Source organism: Bombina bombina, chromosome 2 (genome assembly GCF_027579735.1).
Source record: "Bombina bombina isolate aBomBom1 chromosome 2, aBomBom1.pri, whole genome shotgun sequence".
Lineage (NCBI taxonomy): Eukaryota > Metazoa > Chordata > Amphibia > Anura > Bombinatoridae > Bombina > Bombina bombina.
In genome coordinates this window covers 507,183,827-507,208,284 of record NC_069500.1, presented here as the reverse complement: position 1 = coordinate 507,208,284, position 24,458 = coordinate 507,183,827, and the positions used below count along the sequence as shown (strand labels likewise).

The following is a 24,458-nucleotide window of genomic DNA, read 5'->3' as shown; positions in this document are numbered from 1 at the left end:
ATTCCTAAGTGAATTTGCTGAAAATGGCCGATTTATGAAATTCAAGGGATGTTTGGGGCCCAATATTTTTAAAATTCCACAGTAAAAATGGTCCAAACTTAGTGATACCGTAGAGGGGTCATTGTGTGAGCTAGCTGTGGTGAAATTTTAGTGGAACAATGGGAGATTTCTTTTTTATTCCTAAGTTAATTTGCTGAAAAGGGCCTATTTATGCAATTCGAGGGACATATGGGTCCCAATATTTTTAAAATTCCACAGTAAAAAGTCTCCAAACTTTGTGATATCGTAGAGGGGTCATTGTGTGAGCTAGCTATGGTGAAATTTTAGTGGAACAATGGGAGATTTCTTTTTTATTCCTAAGTGAATTTGCTGAAAAGGGCCGATTTATGAAATTCAAGGGACATTTGGGGCCCAATATTTTTAAAATTCCACAGTAAAAATGGTTCAAACCTAGTGATACCGTAGAGGGGTCATGGTGTGAGCTAGCTGTGATGAAATTTTAGTGGCACAAGTGGAGATTTCTTTTTTATTCCTAAGTGAATTTGCTGAAAAGGGCCGATTTATGAAATTCAAGGGACATTTGGGGCCCAATATTTTTAAAATTCCACAGTAAAAACTCTCCAAAATGTGTGATATCGTAGAGGGGTCATTTTGTGAGCTAGCTGTGGTGGAAATTTAGTGGCACAATGGGAGATTTCTTTTTTATCTCAAAGTGAAATTTTTGGAAAGTGCCTATTTTTACAATTTGAGGGACATTTGGGGCCCAATATTTTTAAAATTGCACAGTAAAAATGGTCCAAACTTAGTGATACCGTAAAGGGGTCATTGTGTGAGCTAGCTGTGGTGAAATTTTAGTGGCACAATGGGAGATTTCTTTTTTATTCCTAAGTTAATTTGCTGAAAAGGGCCTATTTGTGCAATTCGAGGGACATATGGGTCCCAATATTTTTATAATTCCACAGTAAAAAGTCTCCAAACTTTGTGATATCATAGAGGGGTCATTGTGTGAGCTAGCTGTGGTGAAATTTTAGTGGAACAATGGGAGATTTCTTTTTTATTCCTAAGTGAATTTGCTGAAAAGGGCAGATTTATGAAATTCAAGGGACATTTGGGGCCCAATATTTTTAAAATTCCTCAGTAAAAATGTTCCAAACTTAGTGATACCGTAGAGGGGTCATTGTTTGAGCTAGCTGTGGTAAAATTTTAGTGGAACAATGGGAGATTTCTTTTTATCCCAAAGTGAAATTTTTGGAAAGTGACTATTTTTGCAATTTGAGGGACATTTGGGGAACAATATTTTTAAAATTCCACAGTAAAAATAGTCCAAACTTAGTGATACTATAGAGGGGTCATTGTGTGAGCTAGCTGTGGTGAAATGTTAGTGGAACAATGGGAGATTTCTTTTGTATTCCTAAGTGAATTTGCTGAAAAGGGCCGATTTATGAAATTCAAGGCACATTTGGGGCCCTCTATTTTTAAAATTCCACAGTAAAAACTCTCCAAAATGTGTGATATCGTAGAGGGGTCATTGTGTGAGCTAGCTGTGGTGGAAATTTAGTGGCACAATGGGAGATTTCTTATTTATCCCAAAGTCAAATTTTTGGAAATTGCCTATTTTTGCAATTTGAGGGACATTTGGGGCCCAATATTTTTAAAATTCCACAGTAAAAATGGTCCAAACTTAGTGATACCGTAGAGAGGTCATTGTGTGAGCTAGCTGTGGTGAAATTTTAGTGGCACAATGGGAGATTTCTTTTTTATTCCTAAGTGAATTTGCTGAAAAGGGCCAATTTATGCAATTTGAGGGACATTTGGGGCCCAATATTTTTAAAATTCCACAGTAAAAACTCTCCAAAATGTATGATATCGTAGAGGGGTCATTGTGTGAGCTAGCTGTGGTGAAAATGTAGTGGCACAATGGGAGATTTTGCTTTTATCCCTAAGTGAAATTGCTTGAAAGTGATGATTTTTGCAATTTTAGGGACGTTTGGGGCCCTATATTTTTAAAATTCCACACTAAAAAGTTTCCATACTTTGTGATATCTTAGTAGGGTCATTGTTTGAACTAGCTGTGGTGAAAATGTAGTGGCACAATGGGGAATTTTGTGTTTAACTCTTAGAGAAATGCTGGAATATTACTTTTTTTTTTTTACATTTGAGTGACATTTATAACAAAAATGCTTGTTGTATTCATTAAAACATTTCTTATTAGCATATATGTATGGTACAGCCTTTAATAGTCTTAAGAAAGTACTAACAAATAAGTGTCTGATAGCTTGACTACTGTTTTAAACCTGTCTGATAGCTCCAAAACAGTGTCTGATAGCTTGACTTGGATTTTTAAACTGTCTGATAGCTTGACTCCAGTAATTTTTACATAATGTAATGTAAATGGACAGAGCACACTTTATAATTCTCTTATATTGATGTTCAGCTCACTTTACTGCAGGTCCAATACTCACATTTTACTATATATTCTTCTGACTCGTGCAAATATAGACCTAGATTCACTAAGAACCCATCATAAAATCTCCAGTTCTATTGTTTATGGAGCCTGTTTCAGGTTTTAGAGATGCCTTTATATTTAATAATATACATGACCAGTTGCTCATTTTTCATACAAATCAAAGATCCCTGGATTTCTAGCAGGGTGCATTGCCATTCTGTGCATATGGCCTCTGGTTGCAAATAAATGCGACAAATATAAGCTAAATTTGTTTGAAGGTGAAGGGGTCAGGGGGCAGCAAAATCCCAGGGCCCAGGACAGCACATTTGTAACTGGTGACTAGGTTTCATAAAATAACACAACATATAACTGTATAGTTTTGCTCAGTTCATAAAAAGATCTATTTAGGACACATTGTAAATTATTTGCAGGTATCTCCCACATTATAAAACAGGATCATGCTTTTTTTTTTAATGTGTATTTTTCTGAAATAACTGTGGGGCCAAACAAATAAACAATGGTGTGCACCTTTAACCCTTAATTTCTTTCTTTTTTTAATAAATGTATGGCCACACGAATTGATTGTGTTGATTGCATTGAGATTGTGTTGTCTTTTATGGCACATCATTACATTATGTAAATCAGGCTTTTTTAAATCATGGCCTAAAGAGCACACAACGGCTCTCCTGTGCATTTTATGTGCACTTTTATATTACAAACGAATCATATCATTACTTGGTGCTGTTTTAAATCGCCGTGTTATGAATTTACAAAACAAGGACCTCCTATGGTTGGTGTTGCCGGGGTAACAAGATCACATCCCCTCCTGGAGACTTCAGCTGCATCCAACCTAGTATATGACACCGCGCGGTGCATGTGACGTCATCATACAGGAATTCCCCGCCTCTTAGTCATTGAAAGGATGAAAGAAAACGGGCATTGAGAGAACCAATCCGAGGAGGGCGGGGCAGAGGTGCGCCGTGCCAGAGCCAATTAGAGATCAGCGCTTTAGTGATCTTATAGAAGTGGTGGGAGTGGGTGTTGATGCTTTTGTGTAGTTTACTGTAGACACTAGAGAATCTGTATTATAGCTGTGTCACTGCAAGCAGGTGAACGCGCACTGATAGATAGGTATAATGTCGCACTCCGGTACAGACTGTCACGCCAAGAGTAAAGAGGAGAACTCTTCATGGTGAGTATATTACCCACTATTTAGCAATATTCTCTAAAATCTAAATAATAATGCGCAGCCAGGCAAATCACCCCATTACACAATGCAGAGCAACACAAGAGGAAATCAATAAGGCAGAATGTAAAATATGATCACATAAAGTGCTATTCACATGGGAAGCAGCTACAGTAGGTCTGGGGAGTCACACTGTCTCAGGTTGCCACGTCCCATCACCTTATGCTGGGTAGTAGCTGTATGTGCTGTAAGAGAATGGCTGTGTGCCAGCTGCTCTGTCTCTTATTATTAAATGTTATCGGCCCTCGCTTACTTGATAACGCGAACACTGATAGAAAGGTGATCAGGCTGTAAATTAATAGTTTTATTGTGCGAGATTAGCTGGGTTCGTTACACTCACTGTGTGGTGGTTACTTTATGTTTCTCTACTTGGCTATCTAACTACTCATATTACTGTGAAGGGCAGAAGAGGATATTAATAAATTAATGCAAATGACACAATTATTGGTGCATTTCTCCGTGGGAATAATGTTGTACTGTATATCATGCTGTCATTTTGATAAATGAAGGGCCATGGTAGTGATATACAAGGAAACCTGTCTTCTAGAATTCTCCTAAGCTTTGTAGTGATCTGTATGAGGGAGGCATTTCTTCTTGTACTGCTATTGACAGAAGATGTATCCAGTTTCCTTCTAAAGTAACGACAAACATTGTAGTGGTTGACACATTTAAATAAACTTGACTTTAAAAAAGTAGGTTTATTTAAAGCAGGAACAACAAATAATACATCCATTTCAAAATACTCTTTAGAAGCAGTGAACATGCGAGAAAAAAAAAATATTTAAAGGAAAATGAAAGTATTTATTTTTGAGACAAATGCAAAAACATTTTTGTATTATTTATATATTATTAATATATATTTATCATACATGTTGCATAACACTAAAATCTTTTCATTACTAAGTTTCAGAGAATTTGGAAAACCACATTGTAATTAAAAAAAAATGATGATTTCTTTCTTTGAGAATCTTGTTAAATTATTTTTATTATTATTATTATTATTTGTAATACACCTACAGATTCTGAAGTGCTATACATTGGGTACATTAGGGAAGGCAGACTGGTATAGGATTACAGGGCCTTGACCCCTATAGATCTTATAAATAGATCACAGATGTTGTCTTCTCTCAGATTGCAAAATCTTAGTCTTTTTATGAAACATGTATGTTCATGTATGCCCTATTTTAAAGGTACAGTAAAGTCAAAAAGAAACTTTCATGATTCAGAAAGAAAATACAATTTTAAACAACTTTTCAATGTACTTCTATTATCATATTTCATATATCATATAATCATTTTCATTATTTGCTATGTATTCTTTGTTATCCTTTGTTGAAGTCTAAATCTAGGCAGGCTGATTGAAGTTTAGGAGCGAGCACAAGTCTATAGCAGTCTATGGCAGCAGTGTTTGTAACTATGTATAACATTGCTATAAATGGGCCAAATGGCGGATTACTTTTTAATCAAATGACACCAAGGAAGCTAAGCAAAATTACAAGTAAATCAGAAAGTTGTTTAAAAGTTATGATCTATTTAATCAATTTATGTTTAATTTTAACTTTACTGTCCCTTTAAGCATTTGTTAATTATACAATTCTAAGTGTTTTTAATACCCAGTGTGTGGCAAACCTGCTAAGCCATAGAGTTCCCCCAATGTTTGTTCTGGAAATCCATTTAATATTCTAAAAATACTAAACCTTTCTATGGAAAGCTCAAATGTGTTAGTTGTGAGTTAGCAGCTCCTCTGCTATATGTGTCAGTCAGGGAGTTCTGTTTTACCATAGAGAGGAAAAAAGTACATTGGTTTAAAAACCTGTTTTGATGGAAACCTGTGCTAGATAAAAAAGCTTAAAGGGACAGTCAAGTCCAAAAAAAACTTTCATGATTTAAATAGGGCATGAAATTTTAAACAACTTCCCAATTTACTTTTATCACAAATTTTGCTTTGTTCTCTTGGTATTCTTAGTTGAAAGCTAAAACTAGGAGGTTCATATGCTAATTTCTTAGACCTTGAAGACTGCCTCTAATCTGAATGCATTTTGACCACTAGAGGGCATTAGTTCACATGTTTCATATAGATAACATTGAGCTCATGCACGTAAAGTGACCTAGGACTGAGCACTGATTGGCTAAACTGCATGTCTGTCACAAGAACTGAAATAAGGGGGCAGTCAGCAGAAGCTTAGATACAAGATAATTACAGAGGTAAAAAGTATATTAATATAACTGTGTTGGTTGTGCAAAACTGGGGAACGGGTAATAAAGGGATTATCTTTCTTTTAAACAACAAAAATTCTGGTGTTGACTGTCCCTTAATAGCTTAATACTAGTAAAAAATTTAAAAGGTAACTAACAATTCTTTACAAAACAATCCCAAACAACAACAGTTAATCTCAAAATATATATATATATCATACAAGAGGGTCTAGTTTATACCTGCTTTAATATGCAACATGTTTCTCTGTTAAACACATTGTTTCTTTTGGTAATATTGTTTGTTATTTGTTGTTTTAATCTTTAAAGAACACATTTTATAAATGCAAAACACTTTTATAATGGTAAACACTATCCATTTAAATGCATACTTTGGAATTCTAAATATATTGATTTGCAAAACCTATAGGACTCATTCTTAGACTTTTAATTCTATGTCCATGCTCAAAAAGGGATATTCTTAAAATATTGCTATCACACAATAGCCATCAAGTATGCAGACAATTACTCTTACTCAAAACATATAAGGGTTGATCAAAATCCTTTAAACAAAAACATCAAATGATTTATATACAAACATGTACTTTAAAAATGTTTTTTTTGTTGTTCTGTTGATACATTTTTAAAGGATTGTGATTCACCCCATAATGCCAGATTTTAAAAATGACCATATTAATATACCTGAGCTGTATTTTATCTTTGGACAGACCTTAGTATTTCCCTAAGATCTCAAATATATATATATATATATATATATATATATATATATATATATATGAGTTAACTTTGCTTAAAATCCTCTGATGTAGATTATTGTAGATTATTGTACAGTTCTCATGTAACGTGTACATCTCTCTAGATATGCTGCTACATTTAGTGATTGTCATCTTCTGATCTTAACTAACCTCTAAAAAAAATGTTTACAAGATGATGTTTAAATGGACCGTAACATGAAACTTAAATTAATTAGACAGAGCATTCAGTTTTAAACAGCTTTCAAATATAATTATTTTATAAATTGTGCTTACTTCTCTTGTATCTGTTGTTAAAAAGGAATCCTAGGTGAGTTCAGGAGCGTGCACGTGTCTTTAGCCATCTGGCATCAGTGCTTGCAACAATGTTTAAATCAATGTTACACATATTTACATACACTGCTGCCATAGAAGGCTATAGATACTCTATGGCAGCAGAGTTTGCAACTATGTATAACATTGCTATAAATATTTTTGCGAACACTGCTGCCAGATGGCTAAGCACACATGCACTCTCCTGAGCTCACCTAGGATTACATACATTTAACAAAGTATGCCAATAAATCTAAGCAAAATTGTCAATAAAAGTAAATTGAAAAGCTGTTTAAAATTGTGTGCTTCTTCGGAATCAAAAACGTACTCTACTGTCCCTTTAAGGTAAATGTTTCATGTCTTATATTCTTGCTTTATAAACAATAACAAGCTTTCAAGCAGTAAGCTATTGGGGATACTGGTAATGTATAATGTGATATCAGACCTTGTGTTACATTTAAAGGGACATTCTAATGCAAATATAACATGCTCTAATCTGCCAGAGCATGCCATTTTTCAATTACTGGCCATTGCTATGCGCTTATCCCCTGAAAATTCCTGCCCAGGGCCTATAAAGTTTGCAGCTGCCAAGTGTGACATTGCAGGGGTTAAACACATAGTTATCTAGGGTCAGTAACACAAACATTGCATGCTCAAACAAATTAGGGCATGCATTTTTTTTCATTAAAATATCCTTTTAAAATAAGTGGATTTATTTACCATGAGGAAAAAATCTCCTCCCTCGCCATAGTCTTCCTGTTCTCCTAACAAAAGTCAAGGTCAAACTACTCACAAGGTCAAACAAATTCCTTAACAGTTTATTAGCTGTTCCTTTTTTGTCCCATTTTTTCATCTCACTGTAAAACAAGCTTTTTTTAACCATTCACTTTCCTATATCAAATGTCATCAAAACTATTGTGTATAACAAACAGTTCTTGCTTTACGATTTAGATGTGTCAGTATATTGTAAATTATTTGTAAAATATTTGCAACTTGATTTCCAGTGATATATAGAGATTTCATTGTAATATGTTGTGCTCTGTGCAGCACTCATTTCCTTAAAGGAACAGTCAAGTAAAAACATTCATGATTTAAATAGGGCATGCAATTTTAAAAAAACTTTCCAATTTACTTGTATTACCAATTTTGCTTTGTTCTCTTGCTATTCTTAGTTGAAAGCTAAACCTAGGAAGCTCATATGCTTATTTCTTAGACCTTGAAGGCCACCTCTAATCTGAAAGCACTTTGACTAGAGGGCGTTAGTTCACGTGTTTCACATAGATAACATTGAGCTCAGGCACGTGACGCTCCTAGGAGACAGCACTGATTGGCTAAAAATGCAAGTCTGTCAAAAGAACTGAAATAATGGGCAGTTTAGATACAAGGTAATCATAGAGGTAGAGGAATTGGTAATAAAGGGATTATTTACATTTTTAAACAACAAAAAATTATGGTCTTTACTGTCCCTTTAAAAACCTTATAAACAGATGTTTAGATGCTGAACTTTTTTATGTGTTCGAAGATAGTTGTGAAAAGTCTCAGTGCTTAAAGGGATATGTTATTCCATAAGTTAATTTACTTGAAAATGATACAGCATATTTGTAAAAAAGCTCACTAGAAAATATCACATGAATGGCTCTATCAGGAAAAAGTTAGATATTTTAGCTCAAAAGTTCCTCAGTAGCAGCATTGTAAGGGGCTTTATCCAATTTAGTTACTTGGCTCAGGACTAGCAAGAGAGAGCGTGTCGGTAAGTGTAGGCACACTTTTCTATTCTCCTCAGTTCACTGAAGTTTTACTATGAAATCAGACAAGGTCATGGTAAAATTCCAAAAGATTATAGTGGAAAGCAATGTGTGAACTCAGCATTTATTATGCTGCTTAGTTGTTTAGTTTTCTTTCACTTTTTAAAGGACCATTGAACTTGACATTTCAACAGTACACATAAAATGTTTCATTATTGCAAGTGAAAGATTACTGCAATATACATTCATTATTTATTTTGCGGTAAAATACATCTAAAAACTGTGTTTGTTTTACTTTCTCCCAGGGAGGATTGGGTTAATAATTTTAGGCAATTTATGTGAGTGTTTGTTTACTTTTCCCTCCCTAAGATTCTATGGTGTCACATGCTTTTAAGGTTTAAGGGATTATTAGATTTGCATCAACAATCACGATAGGAAAACATTCTTTGCAGTAGTAACTAAGTTAAATCAGTGCTAAACCACTTTAAAGGAATACAAGAGGACAGACAACCTCAGTCTGCACATGTGCAAACAGCATATGTGTTATATCTCAATATTAGTTTGTGATTGGTTAGCAGAGGTTCTTTTGTTCTGGGGGACAGGGAAATCTGTGAAAATAATACATTTACTTATTTGACAAAATAAAACTGCAGTTTGTATTGCAAAATTATTTTTATATATGAAGGTTCATAATTATGTAGTTTATAATTTGTGTTTAATGTCCCTTTAAATGAAAGTAAAAGAGTAGCGATTGTAACTTGAATACTGTGTATTTTTTTTTACTACTTTTGTGGCAATTGGCACTTTCAACATTTTGTTATTTTATTGCAGAATTGTCACTATTCTTCCAGCTCACTATAAAACAAATGTTGTAAATTGGGTTACCTTCACTGCTGTGGCAAATTAGAGACATTTTTAAATAGGTTACTAGAGTGTATAGACAATGGCTGTGTGGAATACAACAGTGTTATGCATTTCCCTTTCTAACAGGAACTTAAAAGCTCTTATTTTCAGAATGGAATTGCAGTAAAGGTGGCAAAATAAATAATTACATTTTTATAAATATATATATATATATATATATATATATATATATATATATATATATATATATATATATATATATATATATATATATATATGATGTATCATTTTATATTACAATTTCAAAGTGTTTAATGTCCCTTTAAAAGGATAAATGTACTAAAATGTATTCACAGCTTTTGAGACATAGCAGAGTGAGTCTACAGCCACCACAAAAGTGACAAGATCAGTCACTCTGACCCTTGCTCATTTAATTTGTTGTTGTGGAAGAGCAGGGTGTGGCATTGCACAAGAAAGCTCGAGTGCAACGCTAAATTTTACTACACAATGTAATCAGTAATTATTGCTGGCAGACAGGTTCTCTACTTGCGAAACCGTCTGCCTGCAATCATGATTCATTTTGCCCAAAATGTTGCTTAAAGTTACATTGCACTAAAAAAAATCATATGAAAAGGTATCATTTTTACAGGTTGATTTTCTTTTCTGTAATCAAAAAGGAAAGTAAAAATGTTTAAATTTAAGTTCAAAACAATAATGCAGTATAACTTATGTACTTCCTACTAATGGTGATTGGCTGATAGGGACATCTTACTAAAGATCATGGCTTATAAGTACTTTCTCTAACCTATTATTACATTTTATTTGTGACCCTTTTAATTTATTTAAATGTGTGTGTGTGTATGTGTGTATATATATATATATATATTTATATATTACTATTTACCGTATATAAGTATTTGTCTGGCAAAAGTCACTGTTTAAAACCTAAAGGGATTTTTTAGATAAATTATTTGGTAAAGCTTTTGAATAGTATACAGTATACCCCCTTGTATTTATATGTGAAGGTGTAGTATCAATATGACAATACAGGGAAAGAGATGAAGTGTTCCCTTTATTGGCATATACAGCTATATGTTAGTACAGTGAGTACACAGGCAGAACTGAAAGTGTGCTTACATTGCTTCTAACCTTGTCAGAGAATAAGAGTATGTTTGGCTGCTTAGTTTTCTGATGCCCCTATTGCCCTTTTCACCAAAGATATTGTAAAATTGATTTAGTTGATAGAAAACATTTAATACATAAATAAAATAAAATCAACTTGGGAGGGCATTGCCAATTTACAGTGTCTTAAAGGGACACTATTGCTTGAGTGTAACTATGTCAAATATATTTATACATCCTTTTAAAATGGGAATATTACAGTACTGAAGAAATCTAATGGATAACTGAATATAAAGGTTTCAGTAGAGATGGCCTGGGACATTTTACCACTGTATAAAAGTAATATACGGGGAGATAGGGAAGAAGTCAATGGGTTAAAAAAAGGATTGTAATGTGTTAAACTGAATATCACTTCCTAAAGCTGTGTGAGTCATGTAACAAGAAACATCATGCAGGTTTAAACTATACTGTTTGATTATGGGATCATAATTAATGAAGGGATCAGTCACTGTAACTCACATGGTGAGGATATAACACACATAACTAGTTTCCCAGTGTATTTTCAGTGCATAGTTTTTCTAGAAATGCATTTGCCATTGTTTGTATGTAACATAAAGCTTGTGTTCTAGTGTAAGTACAGGGAGTGTATAGGCTCCCTGCCTCATTATGAGCCGTTTACTGTAATACAATACAGCACATCAAAGACTTAGTAAAACATGTTTTTCTATCTATCTATCTATCTATCTATCAGAATTTCCAGCCTTTGTAAGTGCAGGCAACATCTGTAAGCTTGGGTTTTCTTAGTTGGAAGACATAGCCAACACAATAGTAATTCAAGTCCAAAATAAACTTTCATGATTCAGATAGGGCATGTGTTTTTAATCATGTTTCCAATTTACTTTTATCACCAATTTTGCTTTGTTCTCTTGGTATTCTTAGTTGAAATCTAAACCTAGGTAGGCTTATATGCTAATTTCTTAGACCTTGAAGGCTGTTTCTTATATGAATGCATTTTTACAGTTTTTCACCACTAGGGGGGCGTTAGTTCATGTGTGTAATATAGATAACATTGTGCTCACGCACGTGGAGTTACCTAGGAGTCAGCACTGATTGGCTAAAATGCAAGTCTGTCAAAAGTTCTGAAAAAAGGGGCAGTCTGCAGAGGCATAGATATAAGGTAATCACAGAGGTAAAAAGTATATTTATATAATTGTGTTGGTTATGCAAAACTGGGGAATGGGTAATAAAGGGATTATCTATCTTTTTAAACAACAAAAATTCTGGTGTTGACTGTCCCTTCAATGAAAAATAAAGAAGAATTGGGCCATATAGATATCCGAATAGAGACCCATACATCAGAGTTAACTGGAGCTATTCTAAGAATGAGACAGGGTGTAAGAAATGGGATAAAAGGAATGATGATAAGTAAAGAAAAATGCAAAAGAATTGAGCCATACAGACATGAGAATAGAAACTCACACATCAGAGGTAACTGGACTAAAAAGCAAAATAACATAGTGAGATAAAGAAATGGCCAGAGGAGACTAAGAGGCCTATTTATCAAGCCGTTAATTGTGCGGCATTAGCCGGCACCAATACGCTCGCCTAACATCACCTAACATCGTGGCTGCGGACCTGAATACGCTCTCCTTATTTATCAAAAAAGCTGTCAAAAAGCCACGCACCAAGTACGGGGCGATGAGCAGCGGACTGTTGTTGACTAACAGTCATCGATCTCGCTGCTATTCGGCTTTTCCCCAACATTATTTATACCCTGTCACTAAACACCACCACTATACTAAAATGTTTAACCCCTATCCCGCCGCTCCCAGAGCCCACCGCAACTAAATAAAGTTATTAACCCCCATCCCACTGCTCCCAGACCCCGCTGCAACTAAATAAAGTTATTAACCTCTATTCCGCCGCTCCCAGACATCGCCACAACTAAATAAAGTTATTAACCTCTATTCCGCCGCTCCCGGAGCCCACAGCAACTAAATAAAGTTATTAACCCCCATCCCACTGCTCCCAGAGCCCGCTGCAACTAAATAAAGTTATTAACCTCTATTCCGCCGCTCCCAGACACCGCCACAACTAAATAAAATTATTAACCGCCATCCTGCCGCTCCCGGTGCCCACCGCAATTAAATAAAGTTATTAACCCCACACCGCTGCTCCCGGAGCCCTCCGCAACTAAATAAATGTATTAACCACTAAACCCCTGGCCTCCCACATCACTACCACTTAACAAACCTATTAACCCCTAAACCACCAGCCCCCCACATCGCCATAAACTAAATTAAGCTATTAACCCTTAAACCTAACAACCCGCTAACTTTACATTATAATTACCTCATCCCTATCTTATAATAAATTTAAACTTACCTTTAGAATTAAATTAAACTATATTAAACTACTAATTAACCTACCCTATTATACTAAAATTACATTAAACTATATTAAACTATTTATTAACCTACCCTAACTATTATACTAAAATTACATTCAACTAGAAATTAAATTAACTATAATATATATTTAAAAACCTAACCCTACTGAAATTATTTAAATCTACTATTAAAAATTTCTAAGTTACAAAGAAATAACAACTAAGTTACAAAAAATAAAAACACTAAGTTACACAAAATAAAAAACACAATGTTACAAAACCCCCCACTAAATTACACAAAATAAAAAATAAATTATCAAATATTTAAACTAATTACACCTAATCTAATAGCCCTATGAAAATAAAAAAGCCCCCCAAAATAAAAAAAACCCTAGCCTACAATAAACTACCAATGGCCCTTAAAAGGGCCTTTTGCTGGGCATTGCCCCAAAGAAATCAGCTTTTACCTGTAAAACAAAATACAAATACCCCCCCAACAGTAAAACCTACCACCCACACAACCAAAAACCCCAAATAAAAACCTATCTAAAAAACCTAAGCTCCCCATTACCCTGAAAAGGGCATTTGTATGGGCATTGCCCTTAAAAGGGCATTTAGCTCTTTTTCAGCCCAAACCCCTAATTTAAAATTCAAAACCCACTCAATAAACCCTTATAAAAACCTAACACTAACCCCCGAAGATCCACTTACTGTTTTTGAAGACCCGACATCCATCTTCAACGAAGCGGCAGAAGTCTTCATCCAAGTGGGCTGAAGTCTTTATCCAAGCCTGCAGAAGTCTTCATCCAGACGGCATCTTCTATCTTCATCCATCCGGCGCGGCTCCATCTTCAAGACTTCCGGCGCAGAGCATCCTCTTCTTCCAATGTCTTCTGAACAATGAAGTTTCCCTTCAAATTACGTCATCCAAGATGGCGTCCCTTACATTCCGATTGGCTGATAGAATTCTATTAGCCAATAGAAATTAAGGTGGAAAAAATCCTATTGGCTGTTGCAATCAGCCAATAGAATGGAGCTTTCATCCTATTGGCTGATCCAGAGGTTTAGGGGTTAATACATTTATTTAGTTGTGGAGGGCTCCGGGAGCAGTGGGATAGGGGTTAATAACTTTATTAGAGTTGTGGTGGGCTCCGGGAGCAGCGGGATAGGGTGGGGTTAATAACTCTATTTAGTTGCAGCGATGTCGGGGAGCAGCGGGATAGGGGTTAATACTTTTATTTTGGTTGCGGCGATGTCGGGCGGCAGATTAGGGGTGTTTAGACTCAGGGCTTGTGTTAGGGTGTTAGGTGTAAACGTAACTGTTATTCTAGCATAGAAATCAATGGGATATCGGGCAGCAGCGAACATAAGCTTTCGCTGCTTTCAGACTCCCATTGATTCCTGTGGCATCTGCAGCCTCCAGGGTGGCGGATTGAAAACCAGGTACGATGGGCCGGAATAGTGGTGAGCGTACCTGTTAGAAGTTTGATAACTTGCAAAAGTTGTCAGATAGTGCCGAATTTGTATTCGGAACATCTGTAATGATGTAAGCATCGATCTGTGTCGGACTGAGACCGGCGGATCGTATGTTACGTCACAAATTTCAACTTTTGCCGGTCTATAGGCTTTGATAAATAGGGCAAATCAGGCTCGCCACAATTACGCTGTGGAATTATAGCGTATTTGCGGTTGACGGCTTGATAAATAGGCCTCTAAGGGTCAAACATAAATGTAAAAGAGAGGGAAGATAGCTACACATGAGTGTGTACACTGCTCTTAGCAATTAATATGCAAGATGTAGCTAGTTCAGGCAATTTACAGCATTTTGCAAATGCATAGGTTACATCATTTGGCTTTCAGACTCTCTAGGGAGCCCATTTTTCAGCAAAAGAAAGATATTTTTACAGCAAACACAAAGAAAAATAAAGTATGAAGGCATATTAGAGCAAATGTACCAGTTTTCAGGGACTGCACTGTATCCATTCTTGGTACACCTGACTCTGCCTAACTGAGCCCATGACACATGTCCTAGACCCCCTATTGCGACTCCTCACAGAACACTGGTGGGCTACCTCTCACTTTTTTTTTTATCTTTGCTTCTTTTTGAAACAGGTTACGCTATAGTTAATCATATTTATAATAATTCTCATTTTTATTTATACGTGTGTATGTCACAAGGAGTGTAAACCTCAGTTACAGCAAAAGGAAAAAAAACACAGCAGCCCTGAGGGTTTTCATGTACTCAGAAATAATAAAATAAATTGCTACTTTTTCATAATATAAAGCGCGTTCTTGCAGTTCTTGATATTTTGCTAATTTATGGGGGTTGATACAGTTTCATAGTTGGCAACACTTATTTGCACATATTTCCATGGACACTTTGCAGCACAGCATGCAAGTACAGTATACATTACTGATCATGAACATTTTATGCTCCAAAACACTAACGGCTAGATTACGAGTTGTGCGTTAAGGTAAAAAAGCAGCGTTAACAGGTCCTAACGCTGCTTTTTTTACGCCCGCTGCTATTACGAGTCTTGCAGGTTTAGGGGCACCGCACACTTTTTTGGCCTTACCGCAAAACGACTTACGTAAACTTTGTAAAGTCTTTTTTTATGGAACTTCCATAGCGTCGGTATTACGAGTCTGTCCTGGGAGGCCAAACAGTGAGCGGTACACCCTCTACCTCCAAGATCCCTAACGCATTCTAAAGTCAGTATTAAGAGTTTTATGGTACAAGGCCGTAGCATAAAACTCATAACTAAAGTGCTAAAAATTACACTAACACCCATAAACTACCTATTAACCCCTAAACCGAGGCCCTCCCGCATCGCAAATACTAAAATTTAAATTTTAACCTCTAATCTGCCGCTCCGGACATCGCCGCCACTATAATAAACATATTAACCCCTAAACCGCCAATTTACGCCTCGCAAACACTAGTTAAATATTATTAACCCCTAATCTGCTATCCCTAACATTGCCGCCACCTACCTACATTTATTAACCCCTAATCTGCCGTCCCCAACGTCGCCACCACTATATTAAATGTATTAACCCCTAAACCTAAGTCTAACCCTAGCACCCCCTAACTTAAATATAATTTAAATAAATCTAAAGAAAATGACTATAATTTAATTATTCCTATTTAAAACTAAATACTTACCTATAAAATAAACCCTAAGCTAGCTACAATATAACTAATATATATATTATATATATATAATATCTTAGGGTTTATTTTTACTTTACAGGCAAGTTTGTATTTATTTTAACTAGGTACAATAGTTATTAAATAGTTATTAACTATTTAATAACTACCTAGCTAAAATAAATATAAATTGACCTGTAAAATAAAACCTAACCTAAGTTACACTAACACTTAACACTACACTACAATTAAATAAATTAACTAAATTAAAAACAATTAAATAAATTAAATTAAATCAGCTAAATCACAAAAACCCCCCACTAAATTACAGATCTTTAAACTAATTACACCTAATCTAATAGTCCTATCAAAATAAAAAAAAGCCCCCCAAAATAAAAAAAACCCTAGCCTAAACTAAACTATCAATAGCCCTTAAAAGGCATTGCCCCAAAGTAATCAGCTCTTTTACCTGTAAAAAAAACCCCCCAAATAAAATACTAACTAAAAAAACCTAAGCTCCCCATTGCCCTGAAAAGGGCATTTGGATGGGCATTGCCCTTAAATGGGCAGTTAGCTCTATTGCAGGCCCAAACCCTAACCTAAAAATAAAACCCACCCAATACACCCTTAAAAAAACCTAACACTAACCCCCTGAAGATCGACTTACTGTTCTGAAGACCGGACATCCATCCTCAAGGAAGCGGCAGAAGTCTTCATCCAACCAGGCCGAAGTCCTCAACGAAGCCGGGAGAAGTCTTCATTCAAGCCGGGCGAAGTGGTCCTCCAGACGGGCAGAAGTCTTCATCCAGACGAATTCTATCAGCCAATCGGAAATAAGGTAGAAAAAATCCTATTGGATCAGCCAATAGGATTTTTTCTACCTTAATTCCGATTGGCTGATATAGAATTCGGATGGATGAAGATAGAAGATTCCGTCTGGATGAAGACTTCTGCCCGTCTGGAGGACCACTTCGCCCGGCTTGGATGAAGACTTTTCCCGGCTTCGTTGAGGACTTTGGCCTGGTTGGATGAAGACTTCTGAGTTTTGCCGCTTCCTTGAGGATGGATGTCCGGTCTTCAGAACAGTAAGTCGACCTTCAGGGGGTTAGTGTTAGGTTTTTTTAAGGGTGTATTGGGTGGGTTTTATTTTTAGGTTAGGGTTTGGGCCTGTAATAGAGCTAACTGCCCTTTTAAGGGCAATGCCCATCCAAATGCCCTTTTCAGGGCAATGGGGAGCTTAGGTTTTTTTAGTTAGTATTTTATTTGGGGGGTTGGTTGTGTGGGTGGTGGGCTTTACTGTTGGAGGGGTTGTTTGTATTTTTTTATTTACAGGTAAAAGAGCTGATTACTTTGGGGCAATGCCCCGCAAAAGGCCCTTTTAAGGACTATTGATAGTTTAGTTTAGGCTAGGGTTTTTTTTTATTTTGGGGGGGCTTTTTTATTTTGATAAGGCTATTAGATTAGGTGTAATTAGTTTAAAGATCTGTAATTTGTTTTTTATTTTCTGTAATTTAGTGTTTTTTTATTGTGATTTAGCTAATTTAATTTATTAAATTGTTTTTAATTTAGTTAATTTATTTAATTGTAGTGTAGTGTTAGGTGTTAGTGTAACTTAGGTTAGGTTTTATTTTACAGGTCAATTTGTATTTATTTTAGCTAGGTAGTTATTAAATAGTTAATAGCTATTTAATAATTATTGTAACTAGTTAAAATAAATACAAACTTGCCTGTAAAATAAAAATAAACCCTAAGCTAGCTACAATGTAACTATTAGTTATATTGTAGCTAACTTAGGGTTTATTTTATAGGTAAGTATTTAGTTTTAAATAGGAATAATTTAGTTAATTATAGTAATTTTCTTTAGATTTATTTAAATTATATTTAAGTTAGGGGATGTTAGGGTTAGACTTAGATTTATGGGTTAATACATTTAATATAGTGGTGGCGACGTTGGGAGCGGCAGATTAGGGGTCAATAAAAGTAGGTAGGTGGCGGCGATGTTAGGGACGGCAGATTAGGGGTTAATAATATTTAACTAATGTTTGCGAGGCAGGAGTGCGCCAGTTTAGGGGTTAATATGTTCATTATAGTGGCGACGATGTCTGGAGCGGTAGATTAGGGTTTAAAAAAATATAATGTAGGTGGCGACGGTGTCGGGGTGGCAGATTAGGGGTTAATAAGTGTAAGATTAGGGGTGTTTAGACTCGGGGTTCATGTTAGGGTGTTAGGTGTAAACATAAATTTTATTTCCCCATAGGAATCAATGGGGCTGCGTTACTGAGTTTTATGCTGATTTTTGGCAGGTGTCAGACTTTTTCTCAGCCGGCTCTCCCCATTGATGTCTATGGGGAAATCGTGCACGAGCACTTACAACCAGCTCACCGCTGACTTAAGCACCGCTGGTATTGGAGTGCGGTAAGGAGCACAATTTTGATCTACGCTCACTTCTTGCCTTTTAACACCGGGTTTGTAAAAACCCGTAATACCAGCGCTGCAGGTAAGTAAGCAGTGAGAAAAAACTGCTTGTTAGCACCGCATAGCTTCTAACGCAAATCTCGTAATCTGGCCATAAGTGTTAAATACACACAATGTGCACAAAATATATTAAATTATATTTTATCTAAGTTGTAAACTGCATGAGATTCACAGATGGCAGTGAATATTGTTTTGTGCACAAGACCAACAAACACATCATGTCTGGTTTAAACAGACATTCATGCTAAGCCCATACCTTAGGGCACTTTTTTTTCTTTCAATTTGGGCTTCACTTCTTTAGCAGCACCATAGAACAAGAGACAAAAAAATAAATACAATTAAAAAAAAAAGTGTCCCCCAGTATTAATTACCTAAAATAGAACTACAAAATGATACTCTTAGCCGCATTGGTGTTTATAATATTGAGGGCATTTGCCTCCTACAAGCAAAACATGTTATTTATGTAATTGTGTGACAAATAGCGTTTAAAGATAACAACACTGCCGTAACTATTCCTGGCACAAACAAGAATGATTATTCTATTTGTCACTTCCTCTGTATCTAGGCAGTTTCCTTGTGGTTTCACTTTGATATCTTCATTTACATTAACCGGTTACTATAGAGAGCCATTTACACTATCATCAGCTGCACTTATTTATATAAATAAATAAGTAAAAACATTTCTTATCAAAATTGAATTTTATGTTGCAAATTGAGAAATACAACTTTTTTTTTTTCAATAATGCAACTTCAACTTTATAGAAATGCACATGATACTCCAAAATGACTCGCTTGCTTTTTTATAATTGAATAAGGGTTAACATATGTTTGAATTATCAGAAACATAGGCACAAGCTCCTTATTGTTACCTCTCCTGATGGTCATGTGACGTGTGCGATGTCAGGCTCATGCAAGCTTATGTCGCATGATGGAGCATGTGACCTACAGCAGAACATTCTAATTGAATTTTGTCAGTCACAAGCATCAGTTAAATAGGATTAAATTAAAGTTGTTTATTTTGTGGAAATGCAACTGGGCCCAGAGGTCACAAACATCTGGGATATTGTGTAATCATCAATGGTTTCGGGAGCTGTGCCCGCTGTCTGCCTCCCTGTTGGCACTATTTTTTTTTTCTTTTGAAAGAAGACAGTAGGGCAAAGCCAATTAGAGTAGAGACTATATTGCCAAAGTATATTGCACATGTGCAAAGTGCTTCACCCAAATTCTATACACTGTATAGGTGAGACTCCTACTAAATTAAATAAATATATCAAGGCAAGATGCCAGCTTCTAGTTTTCCCTGGCACCCCAAACACATAGGACTAGATTACAAGTGGAGCGCTATTTTAATGTGGGCCCTTACAGGGGCAAATTTGCCTGTTCGTATCTGTCCCTAATTGGCCACAGCAAAGGAAGTAGCATAAAGAACATTCCAGAGGCTTTTCAAGGGGTGTGTCCCAGACATGCAAAACAATTTATATATTTATATAGTTTCTAACAAAAGGACAGTTTTAAACGCTTTAAAAAGTTTATTTTGTGTTTAGATTGTTTGCTATGTACTGAATAATTTCTAATGCATACATTTATACATGACTTTAATGTCCCTTAAAATACAACATATCCAGTTGAATAAGAGCCACATCATAGGTCAAGAAAAACTGTGTTCTTCCTCCTGCACGATCCTCTTTAGTTTGCTAATCCTGTATCCCCTTTAAAATAATACAGATTAGTTCATAAAGCACCAAGAAAACATGTATTTATGGCAAAAAGTCATTCCCAATTTTGGCTCTAAATATTGAACTGCACCTGTGCTATGGTTGTCCTTTTGTGGGAAAGAATGCATACTACATGCCGGTGAATGTGCTCTGTATTATTTACGTTTCACTTGCTTGACCTCATTAATCAGAGCTGTTTTTTAAAAAAAAAAAATCTTTTTGTATCTTCAACTAAATGTGGAAATACCCTTAAGGGATGTGCATTTGTTTTTGGACGAATCGTACATTCGTACTGAAAATCTGATATTTGTTTTCATTTACGAAAATGAATATCCAAATGAATGCACCAACAAAATTGAAAGAAAACAAAAAAAATACTAATGAAATCTGTCAGTATTTATTTGTTTCCTTTAAATTAATTTTTACGGCTTTATACTTACCGTCCTCAATGCGCTCTGGAGAGCATATTAATCCGGTTCTATTTTGGCCAGGTCCTTGGCCGCGCTAACAGGAGGCTATGGGCTCGATTTATCAAAGCTGAGGAAGACAGGGACGCATATACACGCCCCTGTATGCCTCAGCTCGCCTGTGGTGGGGAGAATTTACCTGCAGGTAGTCACCATTGCACATGAGTGCAATTTTGCGCTCACGTGCAATCCCGCCCCCTGCCTGCGCACAGCCAATCATGTGCGGGCAGGAGCTGTCAATCTCCTTGGTCGGACTAGACCGCAGAGATTAAATTTCGCCACCTTAGAGGTGGCGAAGAGGTTAGGAAAGCAGCGGCCTAGTGACCGCTGCTTGTTAAATATGGCGAGCAGGTTCATGCGAGAACTTGCAGCCGTAGGGCTTTGATAAATCGATCCCTTAGTGTGCTCGGCACCCAGAACCTGAGCTAACTTTAGTTCAGGTCTTGGGAGACGAGCTGCTAAGCTTCAAGACATTTGCCTTAGTTTTAACGAAAATTAATGTAAATATTTAATGAAAATCCAATTTTTGTTTTGTTTTAAAAGAAACAAAAAACAAAATAGTGCATGGAAGGAATATTCAGGAAAAAACTAATTTCCTTGAATATTCATAATGAAAATTTTGTAAAGCTCTACAAATTAACCAACTATACATTGCACTACATATCTTATTTGTTCTAATATACATATACTTTATTCTATAGCATTCTTATTTGTAATCCTTGTCTTTAGTTTTTCAACTGAAAAAAAAATCCAGATAATGCTGTGCTGTAAGAAGAACCCTGGTCACAGCTTTATCCTATAAAAAAAAAAGCCTCAGGCATACCATTCCATTAATTCTTTGCTTTAGCCTATTATGGTCTTCTGCATTCTTTCACTGACACAGTTCTCATATCAGATTACTAACAGTACATGTAGAAACTGCTATTAGTGCTGGTGACCAAATTGTGCATAATTTTTCACAAAATTACTGACAGTATCTGATAAATTAGTATCTTGATAACATCTGGGTGTTAAAATACATCTATAAAAAACACATTTAAAGGGAGATATAGAATTTTCATCTGTTCAGTGAACTCTAAATGGTGCATGCTTAAGGCTAATGTCAGAGGTCAGGGTGAGAGTAAGATTGGGCATTAGATTAACCCAACATTAACATCTCATAGCTCCAATTTTGCTACTTTAGCATAAATTTAAGCATGTAAAATCAAAACTATTTTGTCACCTGTAACATGTTTTTGACTTTATGCTGTGAACTATTTTCACTGTGACATTTAACAAATCAGATTAATAAACTGTAGACTGAAAGTGGAATGCTTAAAGTGACAGTAAAGTCAAATTTAAATTTGAATGAGTCAGATAGAGCATGCAGTTTTGAACAACTTTCCATGTTACTTCTATTATCAAATGTCTTTGTTCACTTGATATCCTTTGTTTAAAGGCATAGTAAACACCAAAAATGTTATTGTTTAAAAAGATAGATAATACCTTTATCTACCATTTCCCAGCTTTACATAACCAATACTGTTATAGAAATAACATTTTTAACCTCTGTAATTACCTTGTATCTAAGCTCTGCTGACTGCCTCGTTATCTCAGATCTTTTGACAGACTTGCATTTCAGGCAATTAGTGTTGACTCTTAAATAACTTCACGTGTATGAGCACAATGTTATTTGTATGAAACACATGAACTAACGCCCTCTAGCTGTGAAAAGCTGTCAAATGCGGGGGCGACCTTCAAGTGCTTAGAAATTAGCATAGGAGCCTACCGACATTTAGCTTTCAACTAAGAATAACAGGAGAACAAAGCAAATTTGATGATAAAAGTAAATTAGAAAGTTGTTTAAAATGACATGCCCTATCTGAATCATGAAAGTTTAATTTGGACTTCACTATCCCTTTAAAGTAGACTTAAGTAGACTGATAGCTTAGGAGTGTACACACGTCTATATCAGTCTATGGCAGCAGTGTTTGAAACAATGTTTAACATTGCTATAAACAATGTTGCAAACTCTGCTGCCAGGTGGATAAAGACACATGCACACTCCCGAGCTCACGTAGCATCACTCTTTAACAAAGGATACAAAAGGAACAAAGCAAAATTCATAATTGAAGTAAATTGGAATTTTGGAAAGTTGAGTTTTTTTACTTTACTGTCCCTTTAAGAATACAAATAATCTCATATAAATGTGCCAATGACCTTGTATGTGATGTTAAAACTTTGCAGATACTTGCATTATATGTTGAGCTTCCAGCTGGCTTATCCTATAATATTTTAAATCATTTTTCTTTAAAAAAGATTTACAGTGTTAAAGGGACATTATACACTCATTTTTTCTTTGCATAAATGTTTTGTAGATGATCTATTTATATAGCCCATAAAGTTTTTTTTTTTTTTTAATTAATGTATAGTTTTGCTTATTTTTAAATAACATTGCTCTGATTTTCAGACTCCTAACCAAGCCCCAAAGTTTTATGTGAATACGCTCGACTACCTACTCCAGCTTGCTCCTGTTTGTGTAAAGGGTCTTTTCATATGCAAAAGAAGGGGGAGGGGGGGAGTGTCTTGTTTGCCACTTGCAGTGGGCTTTCCAGCTACCTTTTCAACAGAGCCAAACTGACAGCTTCTAAGTAAGTTTTTAAACAGTTTTATACTGGATTTTTATATCAGTATCTGTGCATATTATTCTTTATAGTAGTGTCTATTGCATGCAGTTATATGAAAATGAGTGTATACTGTCCCTTTAAGTATTTGTTTCATGTTATTGTGATGTGTAACCAGACAGTAGATTGACTGATTTTTTTTCTGTTCTAAATATAACTATGCTTTATTATACTGCCGGCTAGGGTTCTAGGTGTCCTTCCCAAAAATACTGTACGATATGAAGGTGACTGGACATGGGTTTCATAATGGCTCCTCTACAAAGCAGTACCTTAGGCCTCGCCCTTGACCCTGCATTATATATTTTTCACAAACTGAGCAGTGATTTATCTATTTGGATGCCGGTGCATACAAATAAATGATTGTACTTCTTTGGCTGCCAGTAATACATAGACAGCAGTGATTTGATCTCTTCCCTGACTGCCAGTAGCACACACACATCAATGTTTTTATATCTCTTATTTAACAGTAAAAATAAACACAGAGCACAGATTTTACCCATTGGCTCTATGTAAGAGACTGAGGGGTGTGACACCCTCTATAATTGCCAGTAAGCAAGAATGTGCTGTGTCACTTCTTTTGTTATCCATAAAAGCCATAGAAGGCCTTTAAAATTCAGCTGCCACTCAGGGAACTTTAAAAAGCTGTACTCCATAAAAATCCTGCTAGATGACTGGGCACTGGTGGTAGGTGGGGTCACACACTATCCCTCCAATAGTCCCACCCTAGATACCAGCATGTATATTTTTCACAACTGAACAGTCATTTTATCCCCTTGGTTGACAGTAAGAAACATGATTTGACTGCTCTGACTGCCAGGAGCACACACATTCAAACACACACCAATGATTGAACAACCCCACAGCTGCCTATAACACATATAATAGAAAATGCACAGT

The 24,458-nt window shown here is 35.7% G+C and overlaps 1 protein-coding gene across 1 annotated transcript in view; it reads left to right on the top strand.

Annotated features, from left to right (window-relative positions):
- Nucleotides 1-3,475: 3,475 nt before the first annotated feature.
- Nucleotides 3,476-24,458, top strand: part of PNP (purine nucleoside phosphorylase) — a 64,362-nt gene continuing 43,379 nt past the window's right edge. The window contains exon 1 of the mRNA XM_053702254.1: nt 3,476-3,638. Coding sequence (XP_053558229.1) covers nt 3,583-3,638 — 56 coding nt within the window. The 5' untranslated portion in view covers nt 3,476-3,582. The remainder of the gene's footprint in view (nt 3,639-24,458) is intronic.